The sequence below is a fragment of the Cynara cardunculus genome (assembly GCF_001531365.2).
Source record: "Cynara cardunculus var. scolymus isolate 2C chromosome LG 1, CcrdV1, whole genome shotgun sequence".
NCBI lineage: Eukaryota > Viridiplantae > Streptophyta > Magnoliopsida > Asterales > Asteraceae > Cynara > Cynara cardunculus.
The window spans coordinates 23,135,340-23,153,071 of NC_037528.1; the positions used below are offsets into that span (position 1 = coordinate 23,135,340).

The 17,732-nt window shown below is 34.4% G+C and overlaps 1 protein-coding gene across 1 annotated transcript; it reads left to right on the forward strand.

Annotated features, from left to right (window-relative positions):
• Positions 1 to 4,358: 4,358 nt before the first annotated feature.
• Positions 4,359 to 7,066, forward strand: LOC112529266 (receptor like protein kinase S.2-like). The gene has a single exon (XM_025140460.1). It carries the CDS (start codon positions 4,359 to 4,361, stop codon positions 6,852 to 6,854), a length of 2,496 nt encoding a protein of 831 aa, XP_024996228.1. The 3' UTR covers positions 6,855 to 7,066.
• The last annotated feature ends 10,666 nt before the right edge of the window (positions 7,067 to 17,732 follow it).

The following is a 17,732-nucleotide window of genomic DNA, read 5'->3' on the forward strand; positions in this document are numbered from 1 at the left end:
TATATATATATATATATATATATATATATAAAATCTTTCAAAGGGACAATATATCACCGCTCCCTTCGGTGATATATCCAACCATGTGACAACCGGTAACCACCACCACCACCACAACCATCATCCATATCCTCCTTCCCTCAATCGAACCCACAAAGCAAAGTCACAGGGGCGAAACCACATGGACCAAATCACAGGGAGAAAACCACATCTCCCCTATCCGATTTTGGTCCCTTTCATCTCCGACCAACACACAAGGACCTTCCATCCAGAGTCCAGTTCCACCATCTTTTTCCAACACACATCTTTGGAGACGATACATGGACTATATTAATACATAGACATAGGGACAATGACAGTATAGATGATCAAAGGGGGCAAATCGTCGAGATCAAATCACAGAGGCCTTTGCTTTTGATTTCTATCTCGGTGACGGTGATGGTACTCATAGAAGAGGGTGTCTCAGTGACAATCGCAGTAGCAACGAAGCTAGATTTACAGAAGGAGAAAGATATTGAAGGGCGGTTCATTGAGGGTTCATCATCGATTTACAGAGATATTTCATGGGGGAGAGGGAGTTAGGGTCCATCGGTGGTTGCTGCTGTGATTTGGTCCCCGACGATGGTTGTTGCCCACGATTTGGTTGCTGCCTATGATTTGGTCTCCCGTGATTTAGTGACTGTGTCTATATATATGTTAGATATAACAACGTAACAGGTTCCTAAAGTTTGATGGTTTTGTGATAAACAAGAAAATGAAGAAAACAGATAAAATAATTAAAATACCTTTTATTAAATTTTAATTAACGGAAAAAGTTAATGACTGTTAAAAGGAGGAAGAAAAATCGTTGCAAGGTGTCAAACGTGAGGGATAAAATAAAGTTGAGGGACGAAATCCATTGAAATTGACAAACATTAGGAACCAAAGGTTACCTTTACTCTATTTTTAATTTCAAAATGTAAACAAAAAAAAAAGTGAAAAAGTTAACAATCGTTAAATTTTAATTATGGAGTTTCTTTAAAAAAAGTTAACTTTCAATATTCTAATTGTTGAGCACTTGTATTCACATCATCTCAATCAATTTTGTTGCATTTTTAATTTCAAAGAAAAATAATAATTATGTTGGAATTGCTACTAAACATGTAAGAATAAAATACAACAAAAATTCCATCCATCTTTCAACATGAGATAAGTGGTGTTTATTGTATGAAAAAAAGTAACGTATTTAAATTTGATTTCTGTTTTAAGTAACGTATTTTTAAAACTTTTATTTTAGTATCAAAGATGTACAATTTTAAACATTTTAGTACCCGGATAACCAATTGAAGCATTAAATAGTTACCATGCTGATGTGGTATCCAACTCAGTATTATTTGCTATTCAACCCAATTTCATCTCATCACTCGCCACATCAACATGGTAACTGGTTTTAACCGGGTATCCGAGTACTTAAATGTTTAAAACTTTAAATCTTAGGTACCAAAATGGAAGTTCTGAAAGTACGTTACCCAAAATAGGAATCAAGTTGAAGTACGTTATTTTTTCATGCAATTTGTTCATGTTTATTAGGTAAGCATTTATTGAGTGTTGTTTATTTTACCGAGTGAGTATGACAAAGACCGATAATCTTACCTAGTAAGATACATAATAAAGATCAATAATCTTACCTGATAAGTGAGAGAAAAAACTCTTACCTGGTAAATATTTACTTGGCAAAAGACACTCACGGACAATTCCTTTTGATAACTAACAATGTTACCGGATAAGGTGAGTGGAGTTAGTGACTTTTGCTGGTGAACGCTTACCTAATAAACACTCAGTAAACGACCCTAAATATCAACGTCAAAGATGAGATTTTGGCTTGACGGGATAAAATATTGACCAACTACAAACTCAATCTTTACATATATATACACACATATATAGAGAGAGAGAGAGAGAGGAGGGTTATTTTGCAAACCATGTTTTTTATACAAACCAATTACATTCATCCATTTTCATGATCAAATGTTACGATTAAAACAAGTTATTTTAGTAAAGTAAAAAAAATAAAATAATATATTATTATTTCCAACAATAAAGGGTAAAACAGAAACAATTTGTAAACTGTTGTGATCATTGAAATCCGTTTTCCCGCATTCAATCCCGTGAACATGTTTTATTGGACACTATGGAACTGTTAATGATGGGACAATAAGGTATTTAGAAGTATTAATGATAAAACAGAATGAAACTGTGATATTGGACATAATGAAACTGTTAATAATTAATATGTTAATGATGAAACGGAATGAAACTGGCATTGGACAACATGAAACTGTTGATGAAGAATATGTTAATGATGAAACATAATGAAACTGTTAATGATGAAACAACATAAAACTGTTAATGATGAATATTTTAATGATGAAACAAAATAAAACTGTTAATAATAAAACATAATTAAACTGTTAAATATTTTGTTTAACTTGAATACTTAAAAATTAAGTATCATTTTATTTTATTATAGAATTTCGTGACAAATCTATATATGATTAATTAGTAATTGTTATAAAATAAATAAAGATATGATTTTTGGTTAATAACTTTTTCTTATTAGATTTTTAGTAATACCTTTAAAATATTTTGTTACGATAAGTATATAACATATGTTAATTCATATCTACAAAAGATTTATGTGATGATTACTTTTACATAAATAATATTATAATGTTCTAAGGAGTAAATAACAATCACATTCATTTACACATTTATTAATTTACAAAATTAAGGGTCTTTTACTAAACACTTACGCGGTAAATTTAACACTATCATTTACTCACCGCATAAGATTTTAGTCCACCAAAACAGTATCGTATACCATAATTTACCCGGTAAACGCTTACCGTGGTAAGAGTCGGCATTCACTTAACGGGTAAGACTCTTGGTCCTTGTCTTGCTCTTACCGTGTAAGATTTTTGATCCTTACCATATTCATCCGGTAAAGTAAAATGACTTAGTGTTCACTTACCCGAATAAGCGTTTGGTAAACAACCCTTAAATCACCACCTTTTATTAGTGAATATAATAAGATTTTATAGTTCAATTTAGGGATAGACCAAAGACGAAATTGGAATTAAATTCACTATCAAATCCCCCCAAATTATAATCGCCAAACTCTTACACCAATTACTACCGGATACTCTTTTCCGATTGACAATTGGAACTGTAACCGACATACTCGTTGAATCAACATAATTAGAGCCGACCAATTACCTTGACATGCACCCATCTATAGACTATATACACCACCACACACACTTGATTCCGAGATTTCTTTTAATTATATAATCAGAAAGCACGGCAATATGTAGAAATTTGTTGGCCAACTTGAAAACACTAAATTCAAACATACAACAAATCTATAGTTGAATACTTTAATGATGCCAAAGTATTCAAGATATGGAGCCAATCAATGTCACTCTCCTCACAATAAATTATGCTTTTCTTGACTTTTTATTTATTTATTTATTTATTTTTCTTGTAAATTAATAATCTCGACTTATCTATCGGTTACCAAATCTTTATGTGACTCCTGCTCCACACCAATAGTTCCAAATTAATTGCTGCTTATCCAATCAATCCTATGTTCACATTAATTTTTATACAACATACATCTCATTTAAAATCAATATCAATCTTATCTTAACCTACTTTAATATCATATCAAACATGAGACAACACGTTATTATCATATTGTATTTGTCTTGATGTCATCTGCATCGTAATGGTACCAACTTACCACATCAGAAAGATGCAAAAAATGGGCCTCTTTAAATGTTCATTTAATGCATCTTACATGCTATATACAGCTATTCAAAACGCATATACATATATACATACATCATACATGTCTATTATCATCCATCAATTATATAATCTCCTACAAAGGAGAACTTTGTCAAATTCACGTGTATAATGATGAATTTATACCATGTAAACAAGATAGAATACCACGATTAATATATATATATATATATATATATATATAATTGTTTTGTAAGAATATATATATATATATATATATAGAATACCACGATTAATATATATATATATATATATATGTATAATTGTTTTGTAAGAATATTGAATACATTATTGAGTTTGTCCCACCAAAAAAATTGACTTTCCAATGGGGGTTTGGCCCGAATTCCATCAAATGTCAAAGGGAGTAAGTGACCGCTCCACCTGTTTTTCTTGTCTGGCTTTATGCTAATAGTTGGTGACAACACAAAGAAAGAAGTCTCCCTTTATAAACATTTTCTTGGGTCTATTTATTCATTTCAAACTTCACACCACCACCACCACCCCCCTCCACCATGCACCTCCACCACTTTTGCTTTGTTTTACCATCCGACGGCGACGACATACACCCATTTGATCACCCCCACTCTAAATCACCACCACCACCTAAACGCCGATCATGTGGCATTCACCTCCATGAGGTCCTTTGTAGAACGATTCACAGATTCTTTGATTTCAAAAGGGACATTGGTTTTTGCAGTTTCTGCGTAAAACCACCTCCGACGATCTTCCATGACACCGAGGGAGTCCAATTTTCCAAGGAGGTGACGGTTGGCGCCCATAGCCCCAAGACTTTCACATATTCCGAGCTCTATATAGCCACCAAAGGGTTTAGCCAGGACGAAATTCTTGGGAGTGGTGGGTTCGGAAGAGTCTTTCGAGCCGTCTTACCCACTGATGGAACCATGGTGGCAGTGAAGTGCTTGGCCGAGACTGGGGAGAGGTTCGAGAAGAGTTTCGCGGCAGAATTGGTGGCTGTGGCCCATCTCCGCCACCGCAACTTGGTCCCCCTCCGTGGATGGTGTGTTCACAACGATCAACTCCTCATTGTTTACGACTACATGCCAAACCGAAGCCTTGACCGGGTGCTTTTCCGACGAGTGGAAAAAAATAAAACTGCAGTGGCTCCACTACTTAGTTGGGACAGGAGAGTGAAAATAGTGAAGGGTCTGGCAGCGGCTCTGTTTTATCTCCATGAACAGTTGGAGGCTCAGATTATACATCGTGATGTGAAAACGAGCAATGTAATGCTTGATTCTCACTTTAATGCGAGGCTTGGTGATTTTGGCTTGGCTAGGTGGCTGGAACATGAACTCGGATACCAAACAAGAACGCCATCTATGAACCACCACCCATGCCGGCTGGTAGACACCACCAGAATTGGTGGCACTATTGGGTACTTGCCGCCGGAGAGCTTCCAGAAAAAAGGTGTGACCACCGCAAAATCCGACGTTTTCAGTTTTGGCATTGTTCTGCTAGAGATTGCTTCAGGAAGGAGGTCGGTGGATCTTACACTTCCCGACGATCAGATCATTCTCGTCGACAGGATCAGAAGATTAGCCGACGAAAAGATGGTTCTGCAAGCAGCCGACAGCCGGTTGCCAGATGGGTCTTACCACCTTCATGACATGGAGCACCTGATTCATATTGGGTTGCTATGCACGCTCCATGACCCGCATTCTCGACCCAACATGAGATGGATCATAGAAGCACTTTCAGGTGGTATTTGTGCCACCCTCCCTCACCTTCCTTCTTTTAAATCCCACCCCCTGTATATATCCGTATCTCGTGACAATACCACCAGCACCACAACAACCATCACTGCCGCCACCACCAGCACCAACACCACCACTTTTGCAATTGCTTCCAGTAGCTCAACCACCTTCGCCACTGCCAGAGAAGAAAGCTTGTACATAACTGCTGAACAGGTATATGAAAACAACGATGGTGGCATGATCTCCACTGCACAACTAAGCCGCCGCCAGTTACAGCCATTCCCCATGGTCGAACCTCCGAAGGAAATAACCTACAAGGAAATCATTTCTGCTACCGACAATTTCTCAGATTCTAACCGGTTATCAGAGGTTGATTTCGGAACTGCTTACTATGGTGTTCTTGACAACCATGACATCATTGTAAAGAGGCTTGGGATGAAAACATGCCCAGCCTTGCGGGTCCGATTTGCAAAAGAGCTCTCAAATTTGGGAAGACTCCGCCATCGGAACCTCATACAGCTTCGTGGGTGGTGCACCGAACAAGGAGAGATGCTTGTGGTCTATGACTACTCGGCTAACCGTCTCTTAGGTCAGCTTCTATCCCATCACAGCCATCGAAGATCACAGGTTCTACAATGGAACCATCGATACAACATTGTTAAATCACTCGCCTGCGCTATTCTTTACCTTCATGACGAATGGGAGGAGCAGGTTATCCACAGAAATATCACATCTTCTGCCATATATATCGACCCTGACATGAACCCTAGGCTCGGATCATTTGCTCTAGCAGAATTTCTAACAAGAAATGAACACGGACATCATATAGAAGTTGACAAGAAAGTTTGTGTACGTGGGATTTTTGGGTATATGGCACCAGAATATATGGAGTTGGGGAAAGCCACACCAATGGCGGACGTCTACAGCTTTGGAGTGGTGGTGCTTGAGGTGGTGAGTGGGCGGATGGCAGTGGATTTCCGCAGGCCCGAGGTGCTATTGGTGAAAAGGGTTCATGTATTCGAGGCACAGAAAGGCAATTACGAAGAACTGGTGGATCCAAGATTAGATGGAGAGTACAACCGCAAAGAATTGGTGAGGCTGGTGAAGTTAGCAATGGCATGCACACGGTCTAACCCGGATTTAAGACCAACAATGAGGAACGTTGTTAGCATAGTCGAAGGTCATGATAGATGCTTCACAGAAGAAGGGCAGAAGGAGGGTATAGACGAATGGAAAGCAAGAAATGCATTATCTCTATCACTGATTAGGCGAATTCAAGCTTTAGGAATACAATGAAAACAACAGTGGCATATACATATAGAAATCAAGACTTGATTTTTCTTTTTCTTTTTGGTTTCTAGTGCTATCTTGCATATATAAAAGTAAAATGCCATGTATATTAACATACGCAGATCAAGCTTTCATTTTTCTGATCTTCTTAGTTGTCTTGTTCTTGTATGCTAGATCAAATGGCTGTAATCAACAAGCTCATTAGTTCCCTGCTCTAAGAAGTTGCAAATTTTAGCATTTTCTTAGCTTCTTTCAATCAATAGTTTCACTAGAATCTTCATCTTCCACAATAAAGAAGTGAGGTGGTGATATATAAAATAATAGTTGCTGGAAACCAAAAACCAAACACAACATTTTCGTGGCTCAACAATTTGACTGTATATATACATGAATACATGCATTCATAGGTTGGGTTCACATGAGAACAAAGGTTTTTTATGAGACCTGTGAGACCAATTTATGTTCATTGATCAACTTTATAAGTTAATGATCTAAAGTTGTACGGTGGAAATTTTGTGATTATTGAGAAGTCTCGTGGCATTTTGTGATTATGAATGTTTAGATTGTAGATCTAATCCAAGGGTTGAAAATTGGTCTTACGGATCTCACGAAAAACCCTTGGTCTCACATGATCCCAAGTCTGCATTTCATATATATATATATAAAGAGAGACTTGATACAATGTGAGACCATGTTGTTTTCATGAGACCTTTGAGACCACATAAATAATACTAAACCTTCATTGCAAAACACTAGTTAAACCTTCACGGTGTTTTTGGTGTGAAGGTCCGCTGTTTTTTGTATCTTCATGATGTTTTGCACTGAAGTTTCAGTGTTGTTTTATGGTCTCACGAAAATAGATTGGTCTCACTTCAACCCAACCTACCTTATATATAAAACATACAAAATGAATTTGTGAAAAAAAAAACTAATAGATCCAGCTTACCGTGCAAATGATGCTTCATGGCTTTTCATCTTTGTAAAACCCAAGAAACCACCCACTAGGGGTTTGTTGTCCCACTGGACAATTGACAAGTATTCGGGTCTTTCTTGAAAACAGCTTCTATGTCTCGTATGATCGGGTGAGGTCTGTGTACATCCCCACGTACATGGGTCGACAGACCCTACTTTCTGGGGATATACCCGATCTGTTTGTTTTGTTGAACTAAGGCCTGATCTTTAGCGGCTTAATGTATTTAACGGGTCTGACAGCTTATTCGGTCAATTATGCATGATCGTTTTATAGTGATTTAATGATATAGGAAGTGACTTATTCAGTAAGCTTCCAAGCAGAGCTATATTCAAAAGCCAAGTTTTTTTCTTCTAAACCTGTCCCTCTCAATTAAAAAACACGCTCTTCCATCTATAAAAAAATCCTCCCAAACAAGAACTTTCCGATTTATATAGATAGATTAATCCACACAACCAACTTTACTTTATCCATATAGGACTTAACCGAAAGCCAACCAAAAAGTTCCTAACTGTTATCCTAATAAATTCAAACTACATGACAAAGGCCAAGAGTGGTGGCTGTGATGAAGGTTAATAACGCTTGTAAAAGCACGACAACTGCTATCGAAACAAAAATGACGGAATGCAATGACTCCAATATCGGAAGCACAACAAGAGCATGACCTCAACATGCTTAATTTAAACTAGAAGCATCAAAAGTCACAACCTACAACGAGAATATGATATGACAAAACTGGTTCTTCTGATTTCTAGTGTCCCAGTTCATATCTTGAAGATGGAAGGCATGCACCATGTATGAAGGTAGATATAAATATTAGCAGGATAACCAACAAACTAACTACGTACCCCCTAACACATCATCGGTGGGAGCAATCAAATTCGTCTTCATGAAGCTTCAGTTCCAACCTACTACTAGACCATAAATAGTCCTAGAACTGCATCCTATAAGATTCATATGTAATATTCAATCTAGGTAATCAATATAAGAATTGCACCAAGTAATCAATAAAAACCTAAAAAATAAAGAGGTATCACCCTTTTTAAGGGTGGACAAAAACCCGGCCTTCCCAACCCAACCCAACGTAACGTGAAATAACCCAAACCGAAGCCACCATATGCCTAACCGAGTTGTAAGATCTTTAAATCATAGTATTGAGTTACCGTCATTTGAACCCAAGTTGGTGAACCCTATACCTTTTTTTTCTTGGGTTTAATATGATTGTTAAGTCCCTTATTAATATGTACATTTGACCTATCACCATCTTCATATCCATATACTTTAAATCTCTTCTCCGTCTACGTATAACTCTAATGTCTGCATTTGTTTCGTATATATGTTCAGTAAATGTGATCTTATATATGAAAATTAAGAAGAATAGTTGGAATGTAATCTACTTAAAAAAGAGCATGGATAAGGTATACTAATTAGCTGATAATAAATAAAGGAATTATTATTAGGATAAGCTTGAATATGGATTCAAGGTAACAAAAATACATAAATATATTGGTAGTACCAGAGTTTCAACCCGACTAAGCACCAAGCCTAACCCAACCTAACTCAAACATTTTTCAAACCGCAAACATTGGATTGGATTGTTCAAATGCTTTTAACCCGATACAATTCTTACTTCTTCCGTCACACCATCCTCACCTATTTTTGTTCTTACAGCTTACCAACCTCGACTTCAACAACTATTGGACCCATGTTCAGTTGTTCACCCCTACACTTTCTTTTCACTCCGTTTGTTTCTCCTCTTTTCTCACCAAGCTTGAATTTGATTCCATATAAAATTTGAACCCAGAAACTACACAAATTGGTCCTCTGTAATAATACATTGTGTTCATGAATAATCAAAATAAATTAATCTTAAAAGTTCGAGAGTAGAGAACCAAAATTTTGGCAAGTATATAACTCGAATCAGAAAGTACAATAAATTAGAAAAGATATACCAATTAGTATGGCGAAGATACAAAGATGATGGACTATGTCGGAGCCACGAAGCTGAATGATGGCATAATCGAGAAATCTCTTGTGATAACCGGGTTCTAATCATTACCCAAGGTATTTATTATGTGAATTAATTGTGTATGTGAATACGTGCTTACATGGGTTAAAATACGTATGTATGTGTATTTCATACATGGTATATATGCAAAATATGTGGATATATATATATATATATATGTGTGTGTGTGTGTGTGTGTATGCATGCATGATATAGGCATGCTGCATGCATGTGCATGTGTGTGCATAAAATTATATTTATGTATGCATGCATGTGAATGGGGAGGAGGATAGACCGACTTTCCAAATAAGGAAAGTATATATATGAAGTTTTGATGAGGAAACAATCTTCTTGCCTCATTTGAGAGTTGAGAGATTTAGAGAAAAGAATTAACCAGAGATCAAGTTTGGAATCATTTTGGTTTCATCTTCTTCAAAATCTGAGTTTTTGCATAAAGGTGAGTAATTTCTAAACCTCTTTTGTATAAAATTTGTTACTGATTTTATTGATTGTTGCTTATATTTTTGAAAAGAAATCAGTTATTTAATTAAAGGTTTTATTCGGACAAAGGGTGACCGGATTAAGTCTAAACCGGGCAAAGCTTGTCGGGATTACTCTTAAACCGAATAGGAGGTGTCCGATTTATTCATAAATCGCTTAAGTGTTGTGCGATTTAGGGTGTTAGTGAGAATTTTGATTTTTGTAAACCGGACAAAGGTTTTGAGCGGAGAAGTATGAATACAACCAAACATTGTGCGGTTTAGCCTTAAATCGCTTAAGGGTTGAGCAGATTAGTTATAAACCGATCACGTATTGAACGGTTTATCCTTAATCCGACCATGTATTGTCCGGATTGCCTTAAATCGGACATAAATCATGCGGTTTAGCTTTAATTCAATCCTGGATTGTCCGGATTAGTAAATCGGACAAAAGGGACAAGTGTTGTCCGGATTGTGTATCCGGATAATTTGTCCGGATAACTTTTATTTGAAAATTTTCAAGTGTTAATTATTCTAGACATTTATATAGTTTAAAATGTCTATTATTGGATTTAATTGTGGATTTATAAAAGGGGTATTTTATCTTTTTAAATAAAAAGATATGTTCCTACCAAGCGTGGTGACGTAAGTCTGTTTTGATATGAAACTATAGTTTGGGAAACCTTCCTACCAAGCATGGTAACGTAAGTCTGTTTTGGTATGGAATTGGATTTTTGTAAACTATTTCTACCAATCGTGGTGACATAAGTCTGTTTTGGTATGAAACTTGTTTTAAGTGGTAGTTCCCCCAGATGTGGTGACTATTGTCTGTTCTGGTTTAGAACTGAGAATGGGTACTTTCAGACGTGGTGACTTTTGTTTGTTCTACTACATGTTTTGATGAAGGAATAAGGGTGGCATATCAAGGAGAGGTGTACTTGGAATAAGAGATGCATTGTCATATGTGGATATTATTATAACTCTTATTATTATTACTAATTAGATTTAATAACTTTGAATCATCATTTCTTTGTGACTTGATGAATTAAAGATATTATTCTTATTAGAAATATTAATTTAGATATTGAGAAGGGAAAATGGTTTGTCATAAAGGGCAAGTATTGCCTTAAACATTTCCGTTAATATTTACAAAGGAATGGTCTAATGATTCAAAGAATCTTTGATTACAATATTGTTTCATATTGAGAATGTTGAATCTTTAAGCAGATGTATTTTAGTAATAGAACTTAAGTTCTTGAGTTTATTCTTTTATACATATCATTGAGAAATGCATCATTGGATTGTATTACAAATATTTCTGAGCAAAGTTACTTTATTATATCTTGGTGTTTATCACCTTGCATTTTGCAAAGAAGGGATTTTCTTACTAGACCTTTCTGGTCTAACCCTCATTTTCTGTTTTAAAATTCTGCAATGCAGGAATAGCGGGGTCCAGGGATATTAAAGGGGAAGGGAAAATGTGATTATTTTCCTAATTTGTTATCTGCTTTTAAATATCTGTTTAAGATTGCTTATTTTTGAAGATACATGTTGTATTACATGTGTTAGTACAGGATTTGTTTTTGAATTTTTTTTATATGTAGATTTTGTACATATAGGAATCTTTGTACTAGTGGGACTTTATGATGTAAACTATATTTCTATGTAATGAAATATGTGTTATATGCAAATGTGGAGTTTGGGAGTGTTACATCTCTCATGGAGATAGCGACCTACCGGATCCAGGTTTATCTAACTGACGTCGGAGCTCCCAGTGGCTGATAATGCTCCGGTATATTGGAATCGAGTAAACTTAACGATACATTCCATCATGTTTACAGTATCAACTATTGACGAAGATGGAACTGTCGGTGGGACGACGGGGGGATCAACCCCGGATAGAGAAAGGCAGCGTCCATTTGATCCTATTGATTTTAATTTCTCAAGGAAAAAAATGAAGTAAAATAAAAATATCCATTACGAGAGAAAAAAACATTTTGTCTCGATTTTGTGAAAATTAAGGTTTTAGTAAATTACTTTTTTGTTCTCGTGGTTTAATGGGTGTCAATTAGGGCTGTAAACGAACACGAACAGAAGCTTGTTCATGTTCGTTCGTCTAACTTAATTGAACAAACGAATGAACACGAACGGTAAACGAACGAAAATTTTTGTGTTCGTGTTCGTTCGTTTAGAAATAAGGTATGTTCGTGTTCGTTTATGTTCGTTCGTTAACATGCTAAACGAACGTAAACGAACGAACATAAATGAACGGACAAAACGAACAGGTTAAACGAACATAAATAAATATTATTTGAATTCAAAATAAATAAATAAAAGATAATATATTAAACTTAATATATAAACGAACATAAACGAACGAATATAAACGAACGTAAACGAACGGTAAATGAACGAACGTTCATGAACATAAATGAACGAACGAGTCTCTTGTTCATGTTCGTTCGTTTAACTAAACGAACAAAAAAATTTGTTCATGTTCGTTCATTTATTAAATAAACGAACATAAACGAACTTCCCGCCGAACGGTTCACGAATGATTCGCTTAAGGTTTGGTTCGTTTACAGCCCTAGTATCAATACAAGGGTCTGTCAAAAAACTTTTATGTTAAACCACTTTAAGTAAGGGGCGTTTCTGTCTTTTAAGCTCTCCTTTTTGTTTTTTTCTATTTTATTTTATTATATTTATTATTATATTACATTAATACATAGAGAGAAGGAAGGGAATATCATGTAAATCAATTTGAAACAAGACCAGAAAAAATATAGACCACATATCTTATTTGATAAATGAATAAAATAAAACATTGTTAAATTAAATTTAAAAGAGTAACATTATCTATAACCGATAATCTTTAATAAATTAGGATTGTATTTGTTTTTCAAACTTATTTTTAATAATCCGTAATAAATCGATTTCATCATAAAAGATAAATTTTTCACAGTTTGATTATAAGTTTTCATCCCATATAATTATATGTTTGATGTAACCGTCGGCACTTCCTCCTCCTTGTGCACTGAACCTAGAAAATTAGATCTAGAATGGATGTGTTCTTCGAACATAGAATCGGACCAATCGAAACCTCCTTCTCCATCTCATCGTCGGGTTAGCCTTTCGAACCTGAAATCGATAACAATCATTCAAGCTTTCTCGCACATCCACCACATATCTGGTTATGTGTCTACATTTGATGGCGTTTGCTCCATATATGCGTTTGGTCGAGGTTGTCGGCATTTTTCTCCAGGTTTTCCGGCATGTGGTTGAGGTTGTCGGTGGTCGTCTCACTCTCCTTGTGTGGCTTTTGTTGCCTTCATCCTCCAACTCATATCTTTCGTCGTTTTGGTCGGGTTCCCGGCTTGTTGCTCCAAGTTTGTCAGCACTCGTCTCCCTCTCTCCCTCCCTCCCTCTGTGTGGTTTTTGTTGCATTCATCCTCCAACTTAGTGTTGGCTCTCTGTCAAGAACCACTGATCTTAAGATCTGGATTTTTGTCAAGACCAAGCTCCAAATCTCTCCCTTTAAAATTATCAAGATCTGCATTTTTGTTGCGTCCTTCACCAATCCAAATCTGGTTTTTTGGGTTTTCGTGGGTACCTAGAGTTGGATTCTTGTAGTTGTTTTTTGCCTAAATTTTAGATTTAGGATTTAATTGAAGTTTTTAGTTCTTTGATTTGATTTAGGTTCCATGGGGTGAAATGACATATAGACGAAAATTAGGTTTGATTTTATGAGGTAAAATAACAAATAGATGGAAATTATGTTTGATTTCATGAGGTGAGATAACATATAGATAGAAATTATGTTTGACTTTATGAGGTGATATAGATTATATATGCAAATTGTGTTTGATTTCATGTGGTGAAATACATGTATATGAAAATTATGTTGGATCTCATGAGGTGAAATAACACATAGATGAAACACTGTCATTATTAATCTTATAAAAAATAATAATTTTTAAAAATAATAATTTTTAAAAATAATTACATCTAAATGAAATCAACTTTGTCCTAATTTATGTTTTAAGGAACCAACTCTCAAAAGTATCATTTAAGGGTATACTTCAAAGTTTTCATTTATTCGAGAGTTAAATAAAAATATTTAAAGATTTAAAAAGAAAAGGAAAAAAGATGACTTTTCTCCTGAATTAGCACCGTACCTGCATCACATATGATGGAACCCCATCCTCACCGGTCACCTCTATCTCTCCCCCATCCTTTCTTCTTCGTCGCTCCCACCAACCACCGCCGCCCCTCCAGTTTTTCACGGTGACCTATCACCGCCCCTCTTGTCTTCTTCGTTACTGCAAACCAATCCACCACTACCTCTCCACTTTCTTCCATATCCCACCCTCCTACATCATCATCCCTTAAACACGACGCCTTTGTCTTCTCCGGCACTCCCTCTTCTGTGACGGAACCAACGCCGGTCCCAAGTTCATGTCTGCAAATCTGGTACGAAATCCCAACACCGACGTTGGCCATGAGTTCACGACCATAGGTTCAAAACCCAACGCCGACGTTCTTCTCCTTCCCAATCGTTGTAAATAAAAAACCGTAACCTGAACGTCGGTGTTCTTCTCCTTCCCCTATCACTGTAAAAGGGAGACGAACAATCGTTGAGGAATTTATTTTGGGGTTTAAAGAAGGGCGTCGGAGAAGAAGAAGAAGAGAGGTGCAGAGTGGCTGCCGGGAAAGGGTGTGGGTTTTTCTTATGGCAACTCCAACCTCTATCACAAAAAAAAAAAAAAAAAAAAAAACAAATCTGGTAGGTCCATAAACACCAAAAAAAAAAAAAAAAAAAATTCAACTCCAATCACACTCTAAAAAAAAACACTAAATTTATGAACCCCACATTAAAATAATAAATATAAAAACCTAAAACTTAATATTTGTAATTATTTATTTATTTATAATTTATTTAAAAATCATTAAATATTAGAAAAAGATTGTGGGGACCACTAATTTGGCAGGATGCTGTTCATCTTCTTCCTCGGCAAATATGCCGGTCATTTTCAGCAAACGCTATCCTTTTGGTGTTTTTGCAGGACGATTAGAACCAAAAGAACGGCAAAACTAAGGTTTTGCCGTTCGATTGGAGTTGCCCTTAGAGGGAAACCAGTGTGACATGTCCTCATTTCATATATTTTTTTGTTAAATGTAATTATGACATGAATTCTTAGTAGGTAAAATATTTATGCTAAATTATCCTAAGTAGGTCAACAAGTTAAAAGAGACTCTTAAACAAACATAAACTTTGTAAAAGTTAAAGTTTGTTCTTCAAAATAGAAACTAAGGTAAAGTTGGTTCAATTTTGATGTCATTTTCCCTAATTTTTATTATGATTCAATTGGTGAATATCTGTTTCTTTTAATGAATCTCTGTTATCAAATTAATGATTATGTCATTTTCTAATAAAAACAACTTTAAATTAAAACATATAATCAAAACCTTGTTTCTGGATCAAAATGTATTGCAGTGGTAATTCACAATGTATTTTGGTTGTTTTATGAAGTGTATTACAATATGTATTTTTGTTGTTTTACAAAATGTATCATAGTATGTTTTTTCGTTGCTTTAAAAGGGTATCACAGTGTGCATTTTGTATGTATATATGGGTATCAAAATGATTATCGTTTGTATGTATCTTTTTTTACAGATATTTTTTAGGTATTACATTGTGTACCTTTGTGTTCACATGGTTTTCGTTGGAATAAGGTTTGTAAGAGAGAGGAGAGAGTAGATTCTTTAAAATACATAAACTGACCATTAATTAAAATTTTAGGTCAAAATTATTAATTCTCTAATTTATCATAGAGGTAATTACAATTTCGTCCCTATGGTTTGTTAATAAATTTTGATTTTCGATCCCATGGTTTAGAAATTGCATTTTTCGTCCCTATGGTTTATAATTTATCGTTATTTTAGTTCCTACACTAATTCCTACCTTTAAAGTACAAAAGACCAAAAAAGTAAACAAAAATGTAAACCAGAGACCAAAACAACAATAATTTGTAAATCATAAGAATAAAAATAACATATATATATATATATATATATATATATATACTAGTTATGTAACCGCAGAAAGCAGATTGACATAAAATACGAATAAATGCCAATAGGGTTTGCAGATAACCTATACATGTTTACCAAATAAAACACAAGGTTATTCTCTATAGAATGTGAGAAAAAAAAACATTCAAACCATTATAAAGTTTAGTTACATAAAAAGGAGGAAAAATAACATAAAAGAAGAAAGAATTTGCGAAACGACAAATGCATCTGAATCCTTGAGCATTTGAATGTTCACATTAAGCTTTGTCTAAAAATAAGAATAATTCAGAATATAAAAGAAAGAATAGGATTGCTCTAACTATCACCCACAATGAAATTTATGACCTTACATTTTACAAAACAGGATTCATATATTAGAAAATGGTGGTTATATTGGGGTTTGTTTGGCGGTGATATATTAGAATGGTTTGATGCAGAATGATTAAGTGGTCATAATAATTAAGAGGCTCTCATGATATAGTAATTATTCGATAATCTATACTATATTATAATGTATTTGGCAAAACTCTTAAAAATCATTGTTTATGCATTGAGTACTCTTTAAAGATGCATATTACTTAAAATTTAAGATTACAAGTAAATTGTGTATATGTACAACTTATTAAAACTCCATGTCTGAATTCGTGTAATTAACTGCAGATAAACATAATTAAATATCGGATAGGTATCTCAATTTAAATATAAAAAATCTAAAATATATTTAGAATAATTATTGAATTTTAACAAAATACTAATTATTATCTTTATAAAAAAAACTATAGTATTAAACCAAAAATAAATATTTCATAAATTATAATAAAAAATTGAATTAAAGAAATTACAATAAAAAAACAAAAAATTTAAATATTTAATTTGATATAAAAATCGATATATTTTTTAATTTTTTTTATTATACTTTCAAATATATATTTTATTCAAAAAAATAAAATATTATCGTTTTTTCAATACCATATAAAATCGTATTATAACATCGACGGAGACGAAATAAAATAAACATTAAAATCGAGATTTATCTCGCTGCATTGTACGAGTATCATTCTAGTTGTTTACAATAGAATTAGTGCGTTGAATGGTTAAGGAAGGCTCAGTATACAAAATCATTCAGAGAGTTTTAAAACCATTAAGAGACACTAGAAGGGTACTCGTGCAATGTATCGAGACACATATCCATTTTAATGTTTCGTTTTATTTTTTATTCATAATACAATTTTTTGTGGTTAATGTTTTTATTTTTGAATAAAATATAAATTAGAAAATATCATATAAAATTTGTAAAAAATATATCAATATTAGTATAAAATTAACTATTTAAAAATTGTTGTTTGTGTATTTTT